Genomic DNA, 18,385 nt, shown 5'->3' with positions numbered 1-18,385 from the left:
GTGGCCCACAGTGGATTTTCACAGTCTCGTCACTGCAACAGACACCACAGTTGGTGTGCTGTGAGCAAACACACAGGGTGCAACCTCATGACTGTCCTCCTCTCCTGGTCTTCAGGGCATCCATAACAAATTCACAATTCATCTCCCTCCTCCTTTCTGCCCCCCCCTCCCTCCCCACCACATTAATTTCTCTACTCTTTATTCTCAGCTCTAAGTCCGGTTTCCTCATCCTGTCCCGGTGAATCCTCTTCAGGCGCAGGGACATAAAATTATTCCTGTACTTCTGTAGAGCGCGATAGCAATCAGATGAAGCCTTGTGTGTAGCCTAGGTTTGGGAGTGAACTGTCACATGGATCCCTCTGCTCTAAAGTCATCTTCAAGAGAAACTGGGCCACATCTAATCCGCCTAAGATGAATAATTAATAATTAGACATGGAGCAACTTCCGATAGCCGCCAAGAAAAGAACAGCGGGGCGAGCGCCTCTCTTTGTGTGTCTCAGCGTGTTCCACTGCACTCTGCTAAAACAAAGGTTTACACAGGCTACGGTTTAGCGCGGTCTCAAATTTAAAATGGGTGTTAAACACAGAGATGCAGTGGAAATATGTTTAAAAGTTCATTGTGTTTGTCTGTGTGAAGTGACTCGATATCCTGTGCAGCTATGGGAGCCGTGCGGAAGGTTAAAGGACACTATTGTCCACTGCTGTAACCTGATTTACTGCTGGTGCACCACGTCGTCTTTCAGAGCCAATTACGGTGCAGCTCTGAATACGTGAAACTTGAAACTGTCACATGAATCAGTGTGTAAGTTATGCTGTCAGAGCCATTTCTGTGTTTGCTGCAAAATATGCATTTTTACATGACACTGTTGAAAGAAATCTTCCTTTTTATTTCTGGTATTATGAGTCAGTAACACTTTGACTCTTAATTTTTGACTTATTTTGGTTAATCATAAGATAATAATAAAAAACACACATGCTCAGAATGTTCTTCTCTGGTATTTAACAAATCATTGATGCAGAGTTTAATCACCAGCTACTGGTCTGACATGCTCGTTTGACTGTTTTTGCGTTTGCACGTGCACGACAAAGGTCATGTGGATTTTTTTAAATGGATGGGGAGAATGTCTTTAAAAAAAAAAAAAAAAAAATATCAGTATATGCGTCGTCAAAGCTTTAGACTGTTTCCCATGCAAGGTAAGAAGCAGAGCACGCTAATGATGATGAAACGTAGCAGAGCTGAGGTCTACAAATGTTTTTGTTATTGTTAAAATATCTTCACATCAGGAGTCATTTTTCCTCACAGCAGAATCGATTTGTAATCTGACCTCGATGCAAAACTAAAGGAAATGAGCACATTCGTTTGCTGATGCTCGACGTTTAGGGAGCGACCTCATCATCATCATCATCGTCATCATCATCTACATGTTGGAATTAAAATTTGATTTTAATTGAAAATGCTATTCCAGAGGAGTTTGACTGTGGCTGGAAAGGGCACCAACAAACACATCAACCGCTTTCCAACCCTTGACACATCAACAGTTTTCAAACAATATGTCCACTATCACCAGTGCCACACACACACACACTCATGTGCACACACGCACACACAGGGCATGGATATAAGAGAGGCTATCACTCTTGGGCAGACTGCTGTCCAGTCTCCTCTGGCCCCAGCAGAGATCTGCTCTGCTCCTCACCCGACCGTCTCACCTAACATCTCTAACCGCCACAGGCCCGCCGCCCCCTGCCCGCATCATCAATCTGTGCCGGCTCCAGCCCCTCTGATTAATGATGATCTATGCCGGAGGGATAGAGGGCTCGGGGACGGGGGATTCGGGGCAGGGAAAGGGGACAGGTGCAGGTGTTTTGACCACCCATGTGGTGCCACGATGCCACAGTGCCACACCATGGCGGGCCGGGGCTGCAGTTCAAGAGGGGGAGAAGGAAGAGGTTTGAGTGGTGGGGGAGGTGGGGTGGAGGGGGGACAGTGACCTTCAAGTTCAGGGGCAGTGGCGCAGGGTCGCACGCGGCACCAGCTGGAAATGTCACACCGTCAGATGTCAGCGGGCAGGCTAAGTATAACCCGGTCAGCACCTGGAAGGACGTCCTCTAATTAGAAGCGTGTTGGGCCATGTCGGATCAGACAGGGACAGAACACTTGGTCACCGCCTTACAAACACACAGAAAAATACACTATCCCATTTACCCACACAGACACACATATTAGGAGAAACGCTGCCTTCGTGTGTCATGCTGCATGCAAACTATGCGAAAAAGCTGGGCTGCACATAAGTCACTTCCAAACACGGGCTGAACACAAACTTAGAGTTTCAAATTCTTCTCCTCCGTGGCCTCCCGAGAACAACAACAACCCCGGGATGTGCACTCACACAAAAAAGTCACACCACACAGTGACCTTTTGGATTGTCGCTATAAATAGAGTGTATTTCCACTAAGAATCTATGTTACAGAGCCCGATGAATTATTTAGTAGCCTAATCCAATGGGCACGTTTTTTATTCCTCTAAGCTGATGGCTCAATGACAGAAAAAAAGCCAGAGCACAGTACAAACAGGAACAATTCAGCTTACACTTTGGCCTTTCGTCTGTCCAAATTTCACAGTCACAACAGCAACATGAGCGTCCGGTCTGTAGCCGATGATCTCGTGAAGTGAGCACAGATCTGAGGAGGTGACGGGCATCTCTGGGTGACTGGGCATCTCTTCCGCAAGCTTCCCGCCTGCGCCAGAGCGTACCCGGGCCAATGTCAGCTCCCCGTGCGTGATACTGTATGGCTGCTCCTAGCTCCGGGTTGACGACGCTATCAGTCCGTCTCCATGTTATCACAGCGTTCTGACACCTGCCACCAATGCTACTTCCATCGCTGTTCTCCTGCCCGTTTCTCTCCCCTTCGCCACGCTTCTCTCTCGCGCCTCATCCGTCTCGCTGCCAGGCGCTTGTCCACTTCGCCTCACCTCTCGCTCCGTGGCCAGGGCTGCCGTCAAATAACTTCATTAGCTTTCCACCTCTGTCACGCCGGCCTGCTCCCCCTCTGACAATTGGCTGCTGTTTTCTCGCAGAGGAAAAAAAAGCAGAGGGCTACGTGGGGCAGGTTGAGAACCCAACAATAGCTGACAGTGTGCTAGACACCGGACAGTGATACTGATGGCTGCAGCGGGGATGTATGGACCAGAGGTCACACACAAAAGGCCTGCCTGTGTCTGCTCATGCGGAGCTGGAAAGCGAGGGACATGCAGATTAAATCTAGATGTTCACAAAAAAGACAAAACTAAAGATAAGACATTTTAAAATTCTAAATATTCTGTCAACGCAAAGCTGCTGCAACAAAAGCCCAAACATTTCTATAGCTGAGCATACAATAGACACCCCCCGTGGGGTCTATGACTAAGTTAACGACATGATGATGCAGGAAAAATAATCTCTAAAAATCCTTAAAAGCACTCAAGATTTTACATGCTAAAATTCTGCCTGTGCACCATTTCGCTGTGGCAGAGCGCTGCATGCAAAATACTCTCCCAGGAAAAAGATAAATAAGACAACTGCAGAAGCATCATGACAGATGCAACACCTCCCACAACCCCCTGCATGCCAATTATTCACACCCAGCCAGGGTCAAGCTCGTTGCGCCTGTGTCACCGCAGCGGGGGGTGGGGATGGTGTTTGGAGGGTGTGCAGTGCCCACTGTCATTATTAACTCGGGGTCCACTGGGCACAGGGTAGGGGCTGTGCATTTCAAAGTGCCTCGGTGGCTTTCATCTCTGAATCAAAATGTGGATCACACTGGATAGCTAACGGTTGTGTCAGCGTGCAAGGATAAAAATCAAAGGGTATCAGTATAACACTCAATGGAAAGCAGGGCAGCCCAAAAAATGATATGCTTATTATGTCAGAGGTCAGGAGGAGTTCGCCGGCTTTTAACGCCTGGGGAACTCCATGCAACTCCCTCTTTGCCTCTTTCTCCCTCACTTGCTGTCACTTTATCTGTCTTTTTTTTTATAGTTCCCTCTCCTGCTTTTTATACACCCCCTCCGTCCCCCGCCCCTCCCTCTCTGAGGCCTTGTGGGATTGAGGCACTGAGACAGCAGAGTAAAAGCAGGAGGGATGAGCTGCTCGTGTACACATTCAATCTGGGTTGGCAGGGAGGTCACAAGAAATAGAGTCTAGAGGTCCCAGGAGGAACTTCCTCACCTCTCCCTCCCCGGGCTGCTCTGTGGCATGGGTAAGTCTCACCGAGATCTGAGCCCAGTTCCTCTCACTTTCAGAACCCTCTGTCTTTAATCCGGCCCCCCAACAAAGGGAGAACTTTGTGATCAAAGGAGCAGTATTCATTAAAAAACGTCATCATGCATTCAAGTTCAACATCCTCTCCTGCCCAGTCTTTTTATATCCTTCATCACTCTCCTTGGATGATGCCCTGACTAAGATGTCCGCCACTTGACACTGGACTGACATTGCGGGGAGCCATCTTGGCTCCTCTGGGAGTTGCCCGGGCTTGATTGTGCAGTCTGGGAGTGAAGTGCAACTGGCACCCAGGGGGCATCCATGTGGAGCCGGGGCGTGCGAGATCGAGGGGGAGTTAACTAAGCCGGCCTAGTCCCTGCGCATCCTGGCGGGGTCACAGGATGGCGCTGAGGGCGCTAATCATTTCAAATTATGAATTCCTTTTTAATTATGAATTATGCATAAATTTTTAATTAATCTAATGTTCCCAGGGTTTTTTCCTCCCATCCTCGCTCAAGATCTCAATCTAATTACACAGCATTAAGTGGAAGAGTGGCAGCCGTAGCCTCGACCCCGACGCTCAACCTCGGTCAACCTTTTTCCATCAATCTTGCCATCGTCTCCGAGCTCATCCTTTGATATTCTGCAACATGGTGAAATGCATCTAAACACGGTCTGGGCCGAGTGTACCTCAGAGCAGCATGTTTGGGAAGTTTGTTAGACGAATGCTGATTCATAACGTTATAAAACTTGGACAGTTCCACGTCCCATCGCAACTTTACCAATGATAAAAAATACCAAATTAAACGCTAATCAAGTCTTAAACTGATTCATGAACAGGAAACATTAGTGAGGCTACTACTAGTAGTCACAGGGGTGAAGTGCAGGCAGCATCAACTGCAATGAATGGGAAAGAACTGGAAACGGATTCATATTCAAATGAGGCTGTTCACCAAAGTACAGTAGCTCTACATAAGCCATGCTTAATGCAGGGCTCCAGACTGGCTTCTTCCACGTGTATGTCATTTCCTGTATCATAAACACCTTTAGAATAAAATTTAGCATCATCTTGTCAGACACAATAACACTGACACACACACACAAAGAGGACTGTTCGCAGGAGAAAGATGCCTACAGGTGACAGATCTTCAAATCCCCTCGCAACTGACAAGACGTGGGTGAGAAAAATTAATCCCTCCTCAACTATTGTCGAGGTGCCCTTGAGCAAATCACTTAGTCCCCAACTGCCTCAATGGAGCTAATCAGTGGCCAACAGCAGAGGACTTAGGGTTTGCTACCAGGGCAGACATCATCCTCGGCTGGATAAAAAGCACAAAAAACAGCAGAAGAATGTGACATCATTTTGTGCCGTAATGACATTTTGAAGCAAATAATAAGCAGCTCAAAAACAGACCATTTATCTATAAGACTGGATATGAACATACTGTACTGCTCTGATTTAGGTCATGACTTCAGCGCTGCACAGTGGTACTTCACTTGATTTTGATGTGCGTGTTCTGCTCTGCTGCTACCAATCATGACGGGACACACAGAAGTACACTGTTTCTACACGAGCTGCACTCTCACTGATGAATGGAAAGAAAGGAAGAAAAAGAAAGAACAAAAACATCCCTATTGACCATTTAGCAGAGCAGTGTTTAAAGGCATGAAGCCACTTAGGCCCTGTTTTAAAAAGTAAGAAAAAGAGCACAATATTGGATTCCACGCATTGCATGAAGGATTAAGAACACTGGGAATGTGCTGTTATTATGCGAAGAACGTCTTCTCCATTTTGCTTATTCCAACACAGATTCATCATACACAGAAGTGGCACGATAGAAGGAGGGCGCCGGTAAATCCGTTCGATGCGCTGGGCTTAATGGCGTCCACCGTTTGTGCACAGACTGAGCCTCGATCGCTGAGATGTGGCACCTCTTGAATGTAGATTTGCAAAGTCAGAGCTGGTAGGTGACATTCGCCATGTATTTGTCCCACTGTTAGATCAGCCGAGGAGGTTCCTGTGTGATTGTCTACTACATTTTTCAGTACCAATATGCCCACAACATGTGTACTCACTCGCAAATGTGGTGCTAAAACTTGAAACGACAACATGTTTTTCTGCACGTATGAAAAAGCAAACCTGAATCTATTTCGTCAAATGAACAGCTTCTAGTCTCCCTCACATCAGTGTCCTCGGGGCAGCCTGTGAATTCGTTGGGTGTTGTCCTGAGCGGTTTAAAAGGCATGTGGTACTTGAGAAAAGGCTAAAAATCCATGGCCTATTTTCCCATCAAGCTCATGGGAAAGACACAGAAACCAAGGTTGTGAACAACCCTGCGTGCAAGTGAAGGCATGCCTGATATCCTCAATATGCACAATAATAGTTAAAGTCTGAAAAACAACAGCTCAAACCTGTCTGGAGATGTACCTAAGACCCACGCAGCGTCATCTGGCACATGTCGTCTACACTCGCTCTATTCTCACTGGTGGGATTTTGCTTTTTTTTCCCTTCCTCGATGTTAAAGCCCATAGAAAGTCTAAACACATTAATGTATTTGCAACTGTCAAAAGCGAAAACTGTCTATTCATTAAAGGTTTGAACTAACTCCCAGACTTTTTAGGCTCCCATTGTTTTAAAATCCATTAAAAACAGCTCACAGAGACACACTGCAGCCTTGACCTGAAACGATAAACATAAAACCGTTTACACTTCTTACGAATGTTATTTCTGGTGACAGCGAAGAATCAAAACAAAACTTAAGGCAAAGGGGAGACAACATCTAGCTGCAGATCAGAACGGATGTCTTCACGTTCGAGTCGGGGAGAAGCGAAACGCTTTTGATAAAAGTGAGACTGCGGCGACTGGAGTTACAGAGTCAAGTTGAGAAAACAGCACAATAAACAAAACAATTATGGATTACAGGAGTCACGCTGGCAGCGTCTCTGCACGAGCTGTTTCTGCACGAATTTCTCAACGCTTTTAAGTGAAAAAACTGTGGTTTTATCCTTGTTATCGGCAATAACGACACTGGTGTTACGCTTCTATAGGCTCTTACAGGCTACTGCCATCATACACAAGCTGTGTTTGCAACACTACACACACGTATGTGGATTGACTGATTGATTAAAGATTAAATGACTGGTCCATGAGGTCAGTGACATTCCAACAGATGATCATCAGTTGCAGCTCTAGAGTGAATCGCATTTTTCATTTTATTAATAAAAGAAAAGCTCACCTGAAAGCTTCATAAGCAGGTCAGTGGCCGTCTTGGTACTGATGTCAGGGCTGAAGAGGGAGGCTGTGGTTGGACCACTGGGACTGGATCTGACCCCGACTCCGACCCCGACTCCGGGTAGGTCCAGCGAGTTGGCACTGCTGCTGGGACGGTCCCTGCACATGCTAAAGGGGGAGAGCACGGACAGATCTCTCTCCTGCGGCTCCTCCTTGATGTGGACGTGATTGGAGGAGGCCTCGGCCGGAGGCGACGTCTGCTGCTGAGTGTCTGAATGCAGCGGGGACGCCTCCGTCCCCCTCAGGTCCGCGGAGCCGCTGTCACCCATCAGGGAGCCCTCGCCCTCCGTGTCGGTGGTGAGCTCCTCTTTCACCTTGACGTCTGTGCGGGGGAAGTGCTGGTGGCAGCGCATGTGAAGCTTCAGGCTGAAGTGACGGGAGGAGGTGAAGGGGCAAAGTTCGCACTGAAACGTCTCACCCCGGTCCTGGTGCTGATGTACCTGGAAAAGGAGGACAGGTTTAGGTGTCAAATCGCTGCTTCTCTCTGGCGCTACAGGACATCAAGAGGAAAGACTGTGCTTCATATCAGTTAAAGTTAGAAATGAGGTGCTACAACAAACACGCAGAGTGTTTAATTAATGCCATGTAGAGGATTTAACACAAGTTTAACTAAAGCATGCGTATCCTTTAATGTTAACAATTATATTCCAAGAGCCATAATAGCCACTAATTAAAGATGATGTGGGTGAGGGTGACAGGGGGTGCAGGGTCACAAGATGAAGAAAATCCATATCGCCTCACCTTCATGTGGGACTTGAGATTGTCTTTGCGAGCACAGCGGAAGGGACACAAGGGACACTGGTGGCTTTTCAAGCCCGTGTGGATGACCATGTGTCTCTTCCAGTAGCTCTTGCGTTTGATGACCAGTCCACACACAGGACACTGGAATGGTTTGCCGCCATCCTCGGGAGAAACTTGAGGACAGCAGAGAACATGTCACCATTTACAAAGAACATCCAAGGGGCTTTAAAAGCCAGGCGTCAGTCTTTTAGTGTGTGGAAATATGTACAGTGTTACTGAGTTGCATCTTTGTTCCTGTCACAAACTAAAAAGCTGCCTTCCCAAATACAGACTACAGTATTCACAGATCTGGAAGAGATGACTACTCCACACCTAATGGTGAAAACTATCAAGGGAAATGCCAGCTGGAAGCAATGGAACAATGGAAGTAAAAACTCAAGCATGTTTTAGTATCTCGATTATTGTTGTTGGCTTCATATCCGGCATCCATTACTGTTTAATTGGTCTTATTAGAAAGAGGCATGATTGCATTACAAATTCTACAAGGGCCTGTCAGGATGGCTTCATAAGTATTCCAGTGCTGTTCCTTGAAAAACATCTGGTAATCAGTGTTTGGTGAAATTACTGTGCTCAGCCATTCATTGACCTGAGGTGTAAAACCTCGAGACTGCCTATTTGCAACAATAAACCGCCATCTGCGGCCCAACCTCTCCAAGCACAGCACAGATCACAATGCAAAAATGACTCCTGTTCATTCTGAGTTGAGCCGAGTGAAGCGGAAATAAAGCAGGAGAGAGGAAACGTGTGCGGGTTCGGTACCTTCATCTCACTGCTTAACGGATCTGCTGCCTATGCAATCACAACTGTGCTTTAGATAAAGGGAGAAAGCTTTCCTTATACATTCAAAGTGCTCGGCATACCCGCGCGGTGCAGCTTTATGGTGGCGAGGGACGACAATAAAACAAGACATGACAGTCAGTAATCAAGGTCACATTTTTCAGTCTGGCGACCAAACAACTACCTGCATTTTTACAGCGCTGCTCGACCTTGACGGCTCGCGGGTTAGAGCAGACCCCCTTTTTAGCATGCAGATCACAGAATATTACATCGACTGCCTCATCTGTCTGAAGTCAATTTGATCCGGCCATTTTAGATTTGGCGGGGTTGCGACACAATCCCTCAAAAGTGCCCATCCATCTCCCTGAAAACATTCTGTTCTCCCTAAAGGCTACTTAGTGAGAGGCTGCACTTTGAAGCTTTCTCTCTCCCCGAGCAGGAGTGAGATCTCTGTGTGCACCCTTGTTTGGGTTACATGTCTTCATCTGAGTACACACTTGCAGAATATACTGCATGGCCATTTGTGAGTAACAGAGAGAGAATGAGAGGTGGAGAGAGAGTGTGTGTGCGTGCACGCATCTGTATCCAGTCAGTGGAAAGTATGATGTGTTTGGCCTTAAGTCTGCTGTGCTGATCAGTGCAGAGGGCTCTGGTTAGTGGGGGCTGAAGCCAGGAGGAGGCTGCCGAGATGGATATGGACTCCAGGGCTCCCCACTGTGCCGAGCACACACTGACGGCCCTCTTTTGGCAGCATGCACATCCGAGCACAAACGAGCTGGTCTGGGAAGGCAGTGAGGTCTCAGTCGGAACCCCCCATTGAGCCCACAGACCATTTCCCAGACTAGAAGGCCAGCCAGGGCTGTTTTCTCTCGGCTACGCTCTCTGCTCGGCTGACAGTTAAGCCGAGGCTACACTACTCGCTACTTCGGCGCCAGTGAGGTGAGAACAAAACCATTACAAAACTAGAGAAAACATGTCATTCTGGAAGTTCAGAATTGTGCTTTTTTGATAGTATTTTGGAGACGAGTAAACCCTCTACTCCCCCACACAGTGACAGCAGAGACATTTGATCTTTTTTGGAGTTGTACTTCCACTGCAATATTAGTTTCAATTTATCAGCACTAAGAGTTGTAATTTGCATTTCATAACATAAGTGGTGTTAGTTTTTGGATAAATGCTGAATGGGAAGAAGTATAATGGCAGGGAGAACATTTCTATTGAACTTCAGGTAACTCTGTACTATTATTTTTCAAAAGAAAGGGGCATATTGGTGAAGAAGGATGAAAACTTGAGCTGCAGATTGAAATGATCTTGAATATTCACGGACTCTTTCTTCTATACAGACACAAGGTCATTTTATTTCATTGTAGCAACCTTGTTTGAGCTCAAGTAGCCTGATTCAGTGTTTAACACAAGGCAACAACTGAGTGTTCTGTAACTGTGTCTCATTAAAGAAAAAAACATCTTTTAATGGGAAAAATATCCAAACATGTACCTAACCTAAGTTGAGCTGAGCTGAGCTGAGCTGAGCTGAGCTGTACTCTTATTATCTGCATCCTGCCATCATTATTTTGATTACTGCAGTATTAATTTTACTTCAAATAGTGATTGTTGTGCATGTTTTTACTGAAGATTACCTGCTTGGCTGTTGGGTTTGCCTCTGCCCTTTGGGGTGGAGGGCAACAACAACTCCAGGCTCTGAGTGGGTGTCGAGGGCGTGGGAGCCTTCTGGTTTTTGTCCAGCAGGGGCTTCACATCCTCTTGGAGGACCCCAGCGGGCGCCAAGGAAGAACCGTCCTTCTTCTCTGCCAGCAGGTTTCCCGCTGCTCTGGCCGCCACCTCTTTGAGCAAGGCAGCAGAGGAGGTCATCGACACGAGCGAGAGAAAGGAACTGGCTGAGGCTTGGTGGTCAGTAGCAGCGCTGGCTGTTGACGAGGCTTGGCTCCTCTCGCTGACTTTCTTGGAAAGTGCAGCGAGGGTGGAGCTAGCCGACTGTGGGCTGAACGGAGAGTTGAAGGCATCAAAGCGCACCACGTCATCTCCTCGACCAGCCCCTCCCAGGGCGGGCACTGCAGATGAGGCAGAGGTGGAGGAGGACGACGAATTTGTCGAGGAGGAGGCCACGGCATTCTTGTCTTGAAGTACGGCATTTGCTGCCGCTTTTAACTTCTGGATTGCAGAGTCCGGGGACAGGCTGGAGCCGCAGGGCGTGGAGCAGCTGGCCGGTGGCCACTTGTCTGCAACACCTGCCCATACGAAGCCACTGCCGTTGCTGGGGGTGACAGAGTTAAAGGGGTCATGGGGCTCTTGCTTAATGTTGGTGACTGAGGGTGCCAAGGAGGCCGGCGAGGCTGAGCCGCTGTTGTTGTTATTGGCCAGTTTTCGGGCAAGAGCACTTAACTGTTGGGCGTGGTGGGAAGACGGGGAGAGGGTCAAAGGTGGAGCTAGACCTATTGGAGGAGACTCCCCCCCAGCACCTCCCCTGGACGCCCGACCCAGGAGCTCCCCAGTGTCAAGTTTCAGCGACCCTGCCTCTAGGAGGCGCCGCAGGTTGCTGCTGAGGGGTTTCCCCAGGGCGCGAGATGCCGCCTCACCATACAGCGACGACACCACGGAAGAGAGCGTGTCCTGGGCCGAGAATGCACCTCCATCCAGTCCAAGAAGCTCCAAAGAGGCACGATGGACGGGTGTAGGGCAACCCAACGAGCTCTCGCCTCCGCAGGCATCAGGGTCCCCGGACCCAGTGCTGGCTCCAGGCCGTTCATCGGGAGAGGAGCCCCTGGGCAGGAGGAGCTCATCCTGGGTGTCTCCGTAGGACGACGACTCTGAGCGCGTGTCAGAAGCATTCCCAAACCAGCCTTCCTCCTCCACAGGACCATCATCAGGCCCTCCTTCCTCGTTGCTGTCCACATCTGGAAGAGGAGAGACAGCACACGATTTACAGCGAGGCAAGAGAAACAAACGCTGTGCAGGTACTGTGACGAAGACATCACCATGCTGCTGTGGTGAACAGTCGGGCATTATGTTTCTGCTGAACACTCCAGAATCCCCAGTAAGGATTGTGAACATCAAACACTCATTATTAAGAGTTAAGCAGAGGGAATAGTCGTAGCCTCTGGCTGACTGCAGACAGCTTTGAACATTGGAAATTACTATTTCCTATTCACTTTTATTATTTCCCATCTCTGCTTGTCTGATGTTGCAGAGCATTTGGTGTACCATGCGGAAGCCTTTCTGACAGTACCATCTTGAACACTGAAAACACAACTGCCCGCCAAACCCAAGTAAAAGCTCAGCAGGGCGACCGCCACGACGGCGTCCGGCGCAAATTCAACCCCTTTCTTATATAATGGCAGCTTTCCACGAGGCGCATCCGAGATGTTTGAGTAATTTAGATTTTTCTGTCCTTTTTTAACCATATTTTTCCCACCCTTGGTCTGGAAGAGTCTGGTAAAGAGGTTACCATGACAACGGGTCCTTCTGGGAGGCTAGACAGCAAAGATTAGGGTAATGGAGGTTACAGAACTAGATTAATATTCATGAGCCTGCAGATACCACCGGGGAGCCAATAAGGATAGGGTTAAGGTCACCAAGGGTCATTAATATACACTTCATGTATCAATATTCATAAGCAAAACATTACAGCTTGCCAGACAAGGGCGAACAAAGAAAAGTGAATATTCCTGATACATATTAACAAACCTCCATAAGAATATGTCAAAAGCACCAAGCAAAATGTCAAAACCGACTTCTTTTCCTCCTCTTTTGGGTTAGTGTGCACAACCTCGGAAAGCGTCTGATGAGAGGAGCTGGCTGAGATTTCACACATCTGCAAGAAACATGAGGCAATGAAGGAATGATTTAAAATCTCACATACATCCGCACGCACCCAAGCTGTCTTCACCCTCGCGACCCTGACGGCAGCCTGGTGGGTCCGCTCTCTGTTTACAGGCAAAGGCAAAAATGGTTGCCAGGCAACCCATCCCAGCGACCTGTTGGGATCATTATGGTTGGCTGACATCTGGCCAGCGTGGCGCGCCGTGGTCTGCAAAGGTGACCATGATCACAACCCACTATGACCGCTACTCTCCTGCTGCAACAGATATCACACACACACTTCCCGACATCTTCTCATCTGTCTCACACACACACTCCCCATCTTACATTTTTGACAAACGAATAAGCAAAATCTAACAGAAAATGTCAGATTACGTTATAATATTGTCTTCAGGGTTCCGCAAACTGCCTGCAAGCCCACGTCTGGTAAACTTCACCTCGACAAACAGTGCGAGATGTAAGACACCGATGAGCTCAAACAGCACGCGTGACCCTCCTCATTTCTTATAAAGGTGAATGAAAACGCCATAATGCACTGATTGTGGAGCCAATTTCCCATGCTCCTTGAGGCCATTTCGCCACCTGAGTAGGGTTAACAGGAAAGAAAGAGAGGGAGATGGAGAAAGAGCCAGTGAGTCATGCAGGGCAGGGCTTGACCCATTTCCATGTGACATGCGAAAAGCAGCAAGAGCCACTAATGGCTGTAATGTGGTTAGAGGGAAATCGCTAGATTGCTGACCCAAGGTCTCAGCTTTGAGGCTGAACTCTCTTGCTTCCAAGGTTCACTCTTAAACCTCAGGGTTAGGTGCAGCTGGACGCAACACTACACCACCAGGCTCCTGCCAGAGCGCTACAGTGCACCGATGCACTCCACCGCCGTGGCTTTGTGTGTCACAGGCGAGCCACCCCCGTAGGCGGAATGACATTTCCCAAGGTCATGGTCTCCGGCCTGAGCTCTAAGGGTTGGGGGGGGGGGGGGGGGCTTAGACTGCTGCTGTATGCCCACCATGCGCACAGGGACAAACACACGCACATGCACACATATGTTTAAAGTACACAGCCAAGAATGTGATTTAATGCTGGAGTCCCCCCCCCCCACTGCATTTTTTTCTGACACACATTCAACTGCTTTGCCTCTGGTACGGTGGCTGGCTCGGCGACAGTAACTGCAACCCCCTCCCCCCTCCCCCTCCCCCACCCCGCAAGTGATGGAGGCACGGAGATACGGGCCGAGGCGGCGAGCGTCTGCCACTGAAAGGGAACCATTTAGCGGTGTAATGGCGGGGATGACTTGCATGTTGAGACAAACAGCTGCGGGGTGCTCAGCAGTCTGGATCTGTTATCACTCACACATGGGTGATTCAGTGGTGCAGTGGCGGGGGATTTTCTCTCTGGGCCACGGAGATGTATAGCGCCACCACATTATAGACAAAGAGAGAGCCACGAGGAGTCAAAGTGCAAGCTGAGGCTACATAAAGAGGAGGCCGCAAGGCTTCGAGTCCGGCTCCAATAAACCGCCTGCCTGAGATTGAACAGAGATGCACACGGAGCAGCTAAAAATATTTTGATGTAGTACCTCTGTGACTTACAGTGTTTGGGAAGCGGCGCGTTGTGTTAACCTGTCACGAAAACGAGACAGGGAGCTCCCGGCCTGTAACTACAGCTAAAAACAGTTGGACGTTGCAGGTAGTGTTCTTGTTCATTGTTTCACCACGCAGTGCTGTCAACAATCTCCATTTGTGAACTTGGCAGGATTATTTTGGCCGTGGCTTTTCTAGGTCAGAGAGGGGCGCATGTATGTGTGTGTGCGTGCACATGTGTACAAGTTTAGTACAGTCAGCCAGATTTCCCTGTCACACAGAGTGATCGCTGCTAAAGGGAAGAGCGAGGGACTAAAGTAAAGGTAGGTCATGAGGTCACCCACCACATGACTTGTGTCAGGCTGCTGACTAACATGTCTCTCTTTCTCATACAAGCACATATACACACAAAGCTGTTCTGTGACTTAGCCAGGCATGAACATTGGCCTCATTGACCCCGGGCCCGAACAGGGCAGGGGGAGAGGAGACGGGAAGGCGAAGGAAGGAAGGGACAGATAGAGGGATGGTTAGGGGAGGGGTTGATTTGGCTGGGCAGGAAAGAGGAGGAGGCCATTAGCCGATTAAGGCTGGACAGGGGTGCATCGATACTGTGCTGATGTCAAAATGAGAGTCATGCCCATGAGCTAATATAGCAATGAGAGTAAGAGAGGCCAAGAGAGAGAGGGAGCAGGAGCTAGAGCGAGGTGGAGCAGGTCGGGGAATCACTAAAATCTCAAAGATTGCTGACCGCAAAGGCATAAAAAGTGAGGTAACATAAAAGACCGCCACGACATACCAAGACCAAAGGCATCACATCCACATCACTTTCCCTGCTCTGCCAGGGGGAGGCGGGGGTGGCGTGCGCAGTGGGTTAAGGAGGCAGAGCAGGGGGTGAGGACATAGGAAGGAAGGTAGAAGTATGGATTTAGCGAGGAAGGAGCCACGGCGGTAATTAAGTGTCCGGCTGGGCCCTGGTGGGGGTTACCACGGCCGCGGGCTATGCTAATGAGCACGCCCGGCGGTCAGGGCTGCCTTATTAGCGCCTGCTGGACAATATGGTGGGAGAGACGCTCTACTGGCGGGCTCACGTCTCTGCAAATGACTAACAGTCCTCTCGAGGAAGAAGGTAATTCCATTAATTGGGACACACTGGATGAGGATCGCTCAGTTTTCCATAATCTCTCACTCGCTTGATGTCTTTCACACCCACGTGCTTTTCTTCTTCTTCTTCTATACGTCTCCTGTCACCCCTTTCCCTCTTTCTCATGCCACCATGACTGAGAATGCAAATATTAAAAATAAATAAATAAATAAATCACAGATGCTCTAAATAAATCCAGCTGGATGTGTGGGAGACACCCCCCCCGTCCTCCCCCCTCACTATATAAAATTATATGCCATCAATCTGTTAAATGCTGTTGTTCTTTTGCAGGAAGCAACATGATAATTGCTTCAAAGTTTAACCATCATGTTACTTCCATTAGGAAGTTGATGAAACATGACAACCAAGTACGGGAAAGGCGTGAGATCACTGAAGCAAAGTGGCAAACAATGGAGCAGGTAACATATTCAGCTCTGAGATGACCACCTGGTGACTTGGTGGAAGTAATACCTTTAAATTAGCCGATTTAAACGAAGCATCCATCCATCAGACGAGCTGCACTCTTAGGAGAAGCACTTCCTTATTGAACAAACAATATATATATGTAATCAATCACGTGGCAGCCATCAAGGCCTTTACTTCTAGCCACTTGAGATCTGACACCCATGTTTCTTCAATGTAAAAGTGAGCTTAACTATTAAACATCCCTCCAGCAATTAATTTCGTTGACATGACGTCTTGACTCAAGGAAAAGCGTCCTCCTGTGCGCCGATCAAGGTCCATGTTAGATATTGTGAAAACTTCCCTCCAGCTCGGCCCACCGCCGTTACACCGGCGGTCTGCGACAAAGACATAAAGAGCCCATCTTTTATTTGGAATCTGAGGTGAGGCGATACTCTCAGCGAGGATCAGGGTTCAGGCAGCAGGGCTATATATAATGGCGGTTCAGTCGTATTGAAATGTAGTGCAAATTACCATCTGTGTATTTTCGGCCTTGGCCTCCGTGGTTTGTGGGCACTTTGGGCTGCATGCCAGAGGTGAAACAGGAAGGAGAAGTGTTCTTGGAAGAGAATGAGACGACTGAGAGCCCCAGACCTCTGAAATTCCTCATTGCAGATGAAGTGCACTTTACCCCCTGGTTTATTTTTCCCTTCCATTTTTAGCATCTTGTGTTAAATAAGAAAAAAAAAAAAAAAACTGCTCATAGCCTCAAATGTGTCATCAAAGCTATGGATCTAAACTGCTGGAGGGAGAGAAGCGCTGTGTTTTTTGCATCCTTGCAGCATAAACGGACACGTTACAAAGATTGTGATTAGAGGAGATAACGACTGCATCTGATTAAATTAGTGTGAAACTCATGTTCCTCAGCATGCTTTGGATGCTGTTCGTGTGTGTGTATCATGGCATTACAGCAAAGGTGGTATCACATATAACGTACTGTTTGTCTGCATTGTTGTGACATCTGAACATGAGTGCGACACATATGGATGCATTTTGTGCATTGAGTGTGACCGTTTGGATTAGCAAACCTGCTGTTGAAATTCAGATCTTATTTGCCGCCTTGTCTCGCAGTATATTGCGTTAATTTAGTTTAATTGCAGTTGAGTAATTGAGCTTTTTAAAAGTTTTCCTACACTCTTGAAAAGACAGTTTCCATTGCACATGCAACAACATCCTGATGCAAAAGCATGAATGTACCACTACAGCAAAGCCTGCATGAGTCACTAATTGCCCAGAAAGAGACAGAGGTATCTTGCAATTTTAGAACTTTTTAATCTCATCTAGAGACCCTCTGTAGTCTCTCTAAATTATAAGGATTATCACTCTTGCAATAATCTACATCCCAGGCTTCAAGCAAACTGCATTACCCAGCTAATGACACTAATTGGTGAGTGAAAACGGGCCAACGTTCGCTGTCACAGTCCCAAGAACAGCATCAAAATGTTTGAAATGTCTATTACAGACGAGTGTTCAAATCCCATCTCTGTCTACCAATCCTCATTTCAACAGAGTGGACAAAGGCCAGTCACTCTCTAATTAACGCACCATACGATCAGAGGCTTTCAATGCCATGTTTTTGTGTTTAGAGTATTTTTCTACTTCAGAAGTCAGCTAAAAAAACGTCACTTTTTCACGTGTTACCTACGTGGCAAAAGCAAACACGCCAAAGCTTCTACGAGTCGTGACTTAAGGCCGTAAGAATCAGCTATGACCAGTTCAGCGTAGCAGACAGTCAGTGGTGTGTAAATGTTGGCCAGAAGAGCCTGGAGGCATATAGACACCAGCCCGGTCGAGACCAAGTCAGCTTCAGATAAATCCTGCCTGTCTGTGCTGAAGATGTATTTTGATTTCATTATATCAGATCTGTCTGCTTGGTTAGCTAATGTTACACAGCCCCTGTGCAGGTATCACTACACTTTACATCTATTTAACCTCTGGCAGCCTCTAATAGCATGTTGAATTCCTTCTCAACTGGTTTCTGCAGTTTACCTCAGTTATGAAAGGAAAATGAAAAATACTGACTGTCACTCAGGAGGGAGCGACCACGTCCGGCTTCTGCATGCGCCTCCCCTCCATAACAATAAACTATTTGTCTGCAAATAGCCAAAGGCAATAATAATGGCTGATGGCAGGCAAATGTGATGGAAATGAATTTAGGAGCACATCAAAACTGTCAGCTTGCCGACACAACGTGCAGACTTGTTGTTTCTAGCTGTGGTCGTAATATGTGCGCCTGTGGTGAGTCAAAGTGAAG

At 47.8% G+C, this 18,385-nt stretch overlaps 1 protein-coding gene across 2 annotated transcripts in view; it reads right to left on the bottom strand.

The window, feature by feature from the left end:
* Positions 1-18,385, bottom strand: part of znf827 (zinc finger protein 827) — a 62,343-nt gene that overhangs the window by 30,952 nt on the left and 13,006 nt on the right. For both annotated transcript variants that reach the window (XM_076727690.1, XM_076727691.1), the window contains exons 2-4: positions 10,749-12,023; positions 8,275-8,447; positions 7,478-7,973 (exon numbers count right to left, since the gene is read on the bottom strand). In XM_076727690.1, the coding sequence (XP_076583805.1) occupies positions 7,478-7,973; positions 8,275-8,447; positions 10,749-12,023 (1,944 nt within the window). The remainder of the gene's footprint in view (positions 1-7,477; positions 7,974-8,274; positions 8,448-10,748; positions 12,024-18,385) is intronic.

The sequence above is a fragment of the Chaetodon auriga genome, chromosome 4, assembly GCF_051107435.1.
Source record: "Chaetodon auriga isolate fChaAug3 chromosome 4, fChaAug3.hap1, whole genome shotgun sequence".
Taxonomy (NCBI): Eukaryota; Metazoa; Chordata; class Actinopteri; order Chaetodontiformes; family Chaetodontidae; genus Chaetodon; species Chaetodon auriga.
Note: the sequence above shows the minus strand (reverse complement) of the source record. Positions and strands in the feature narration are given on the sequence as shown.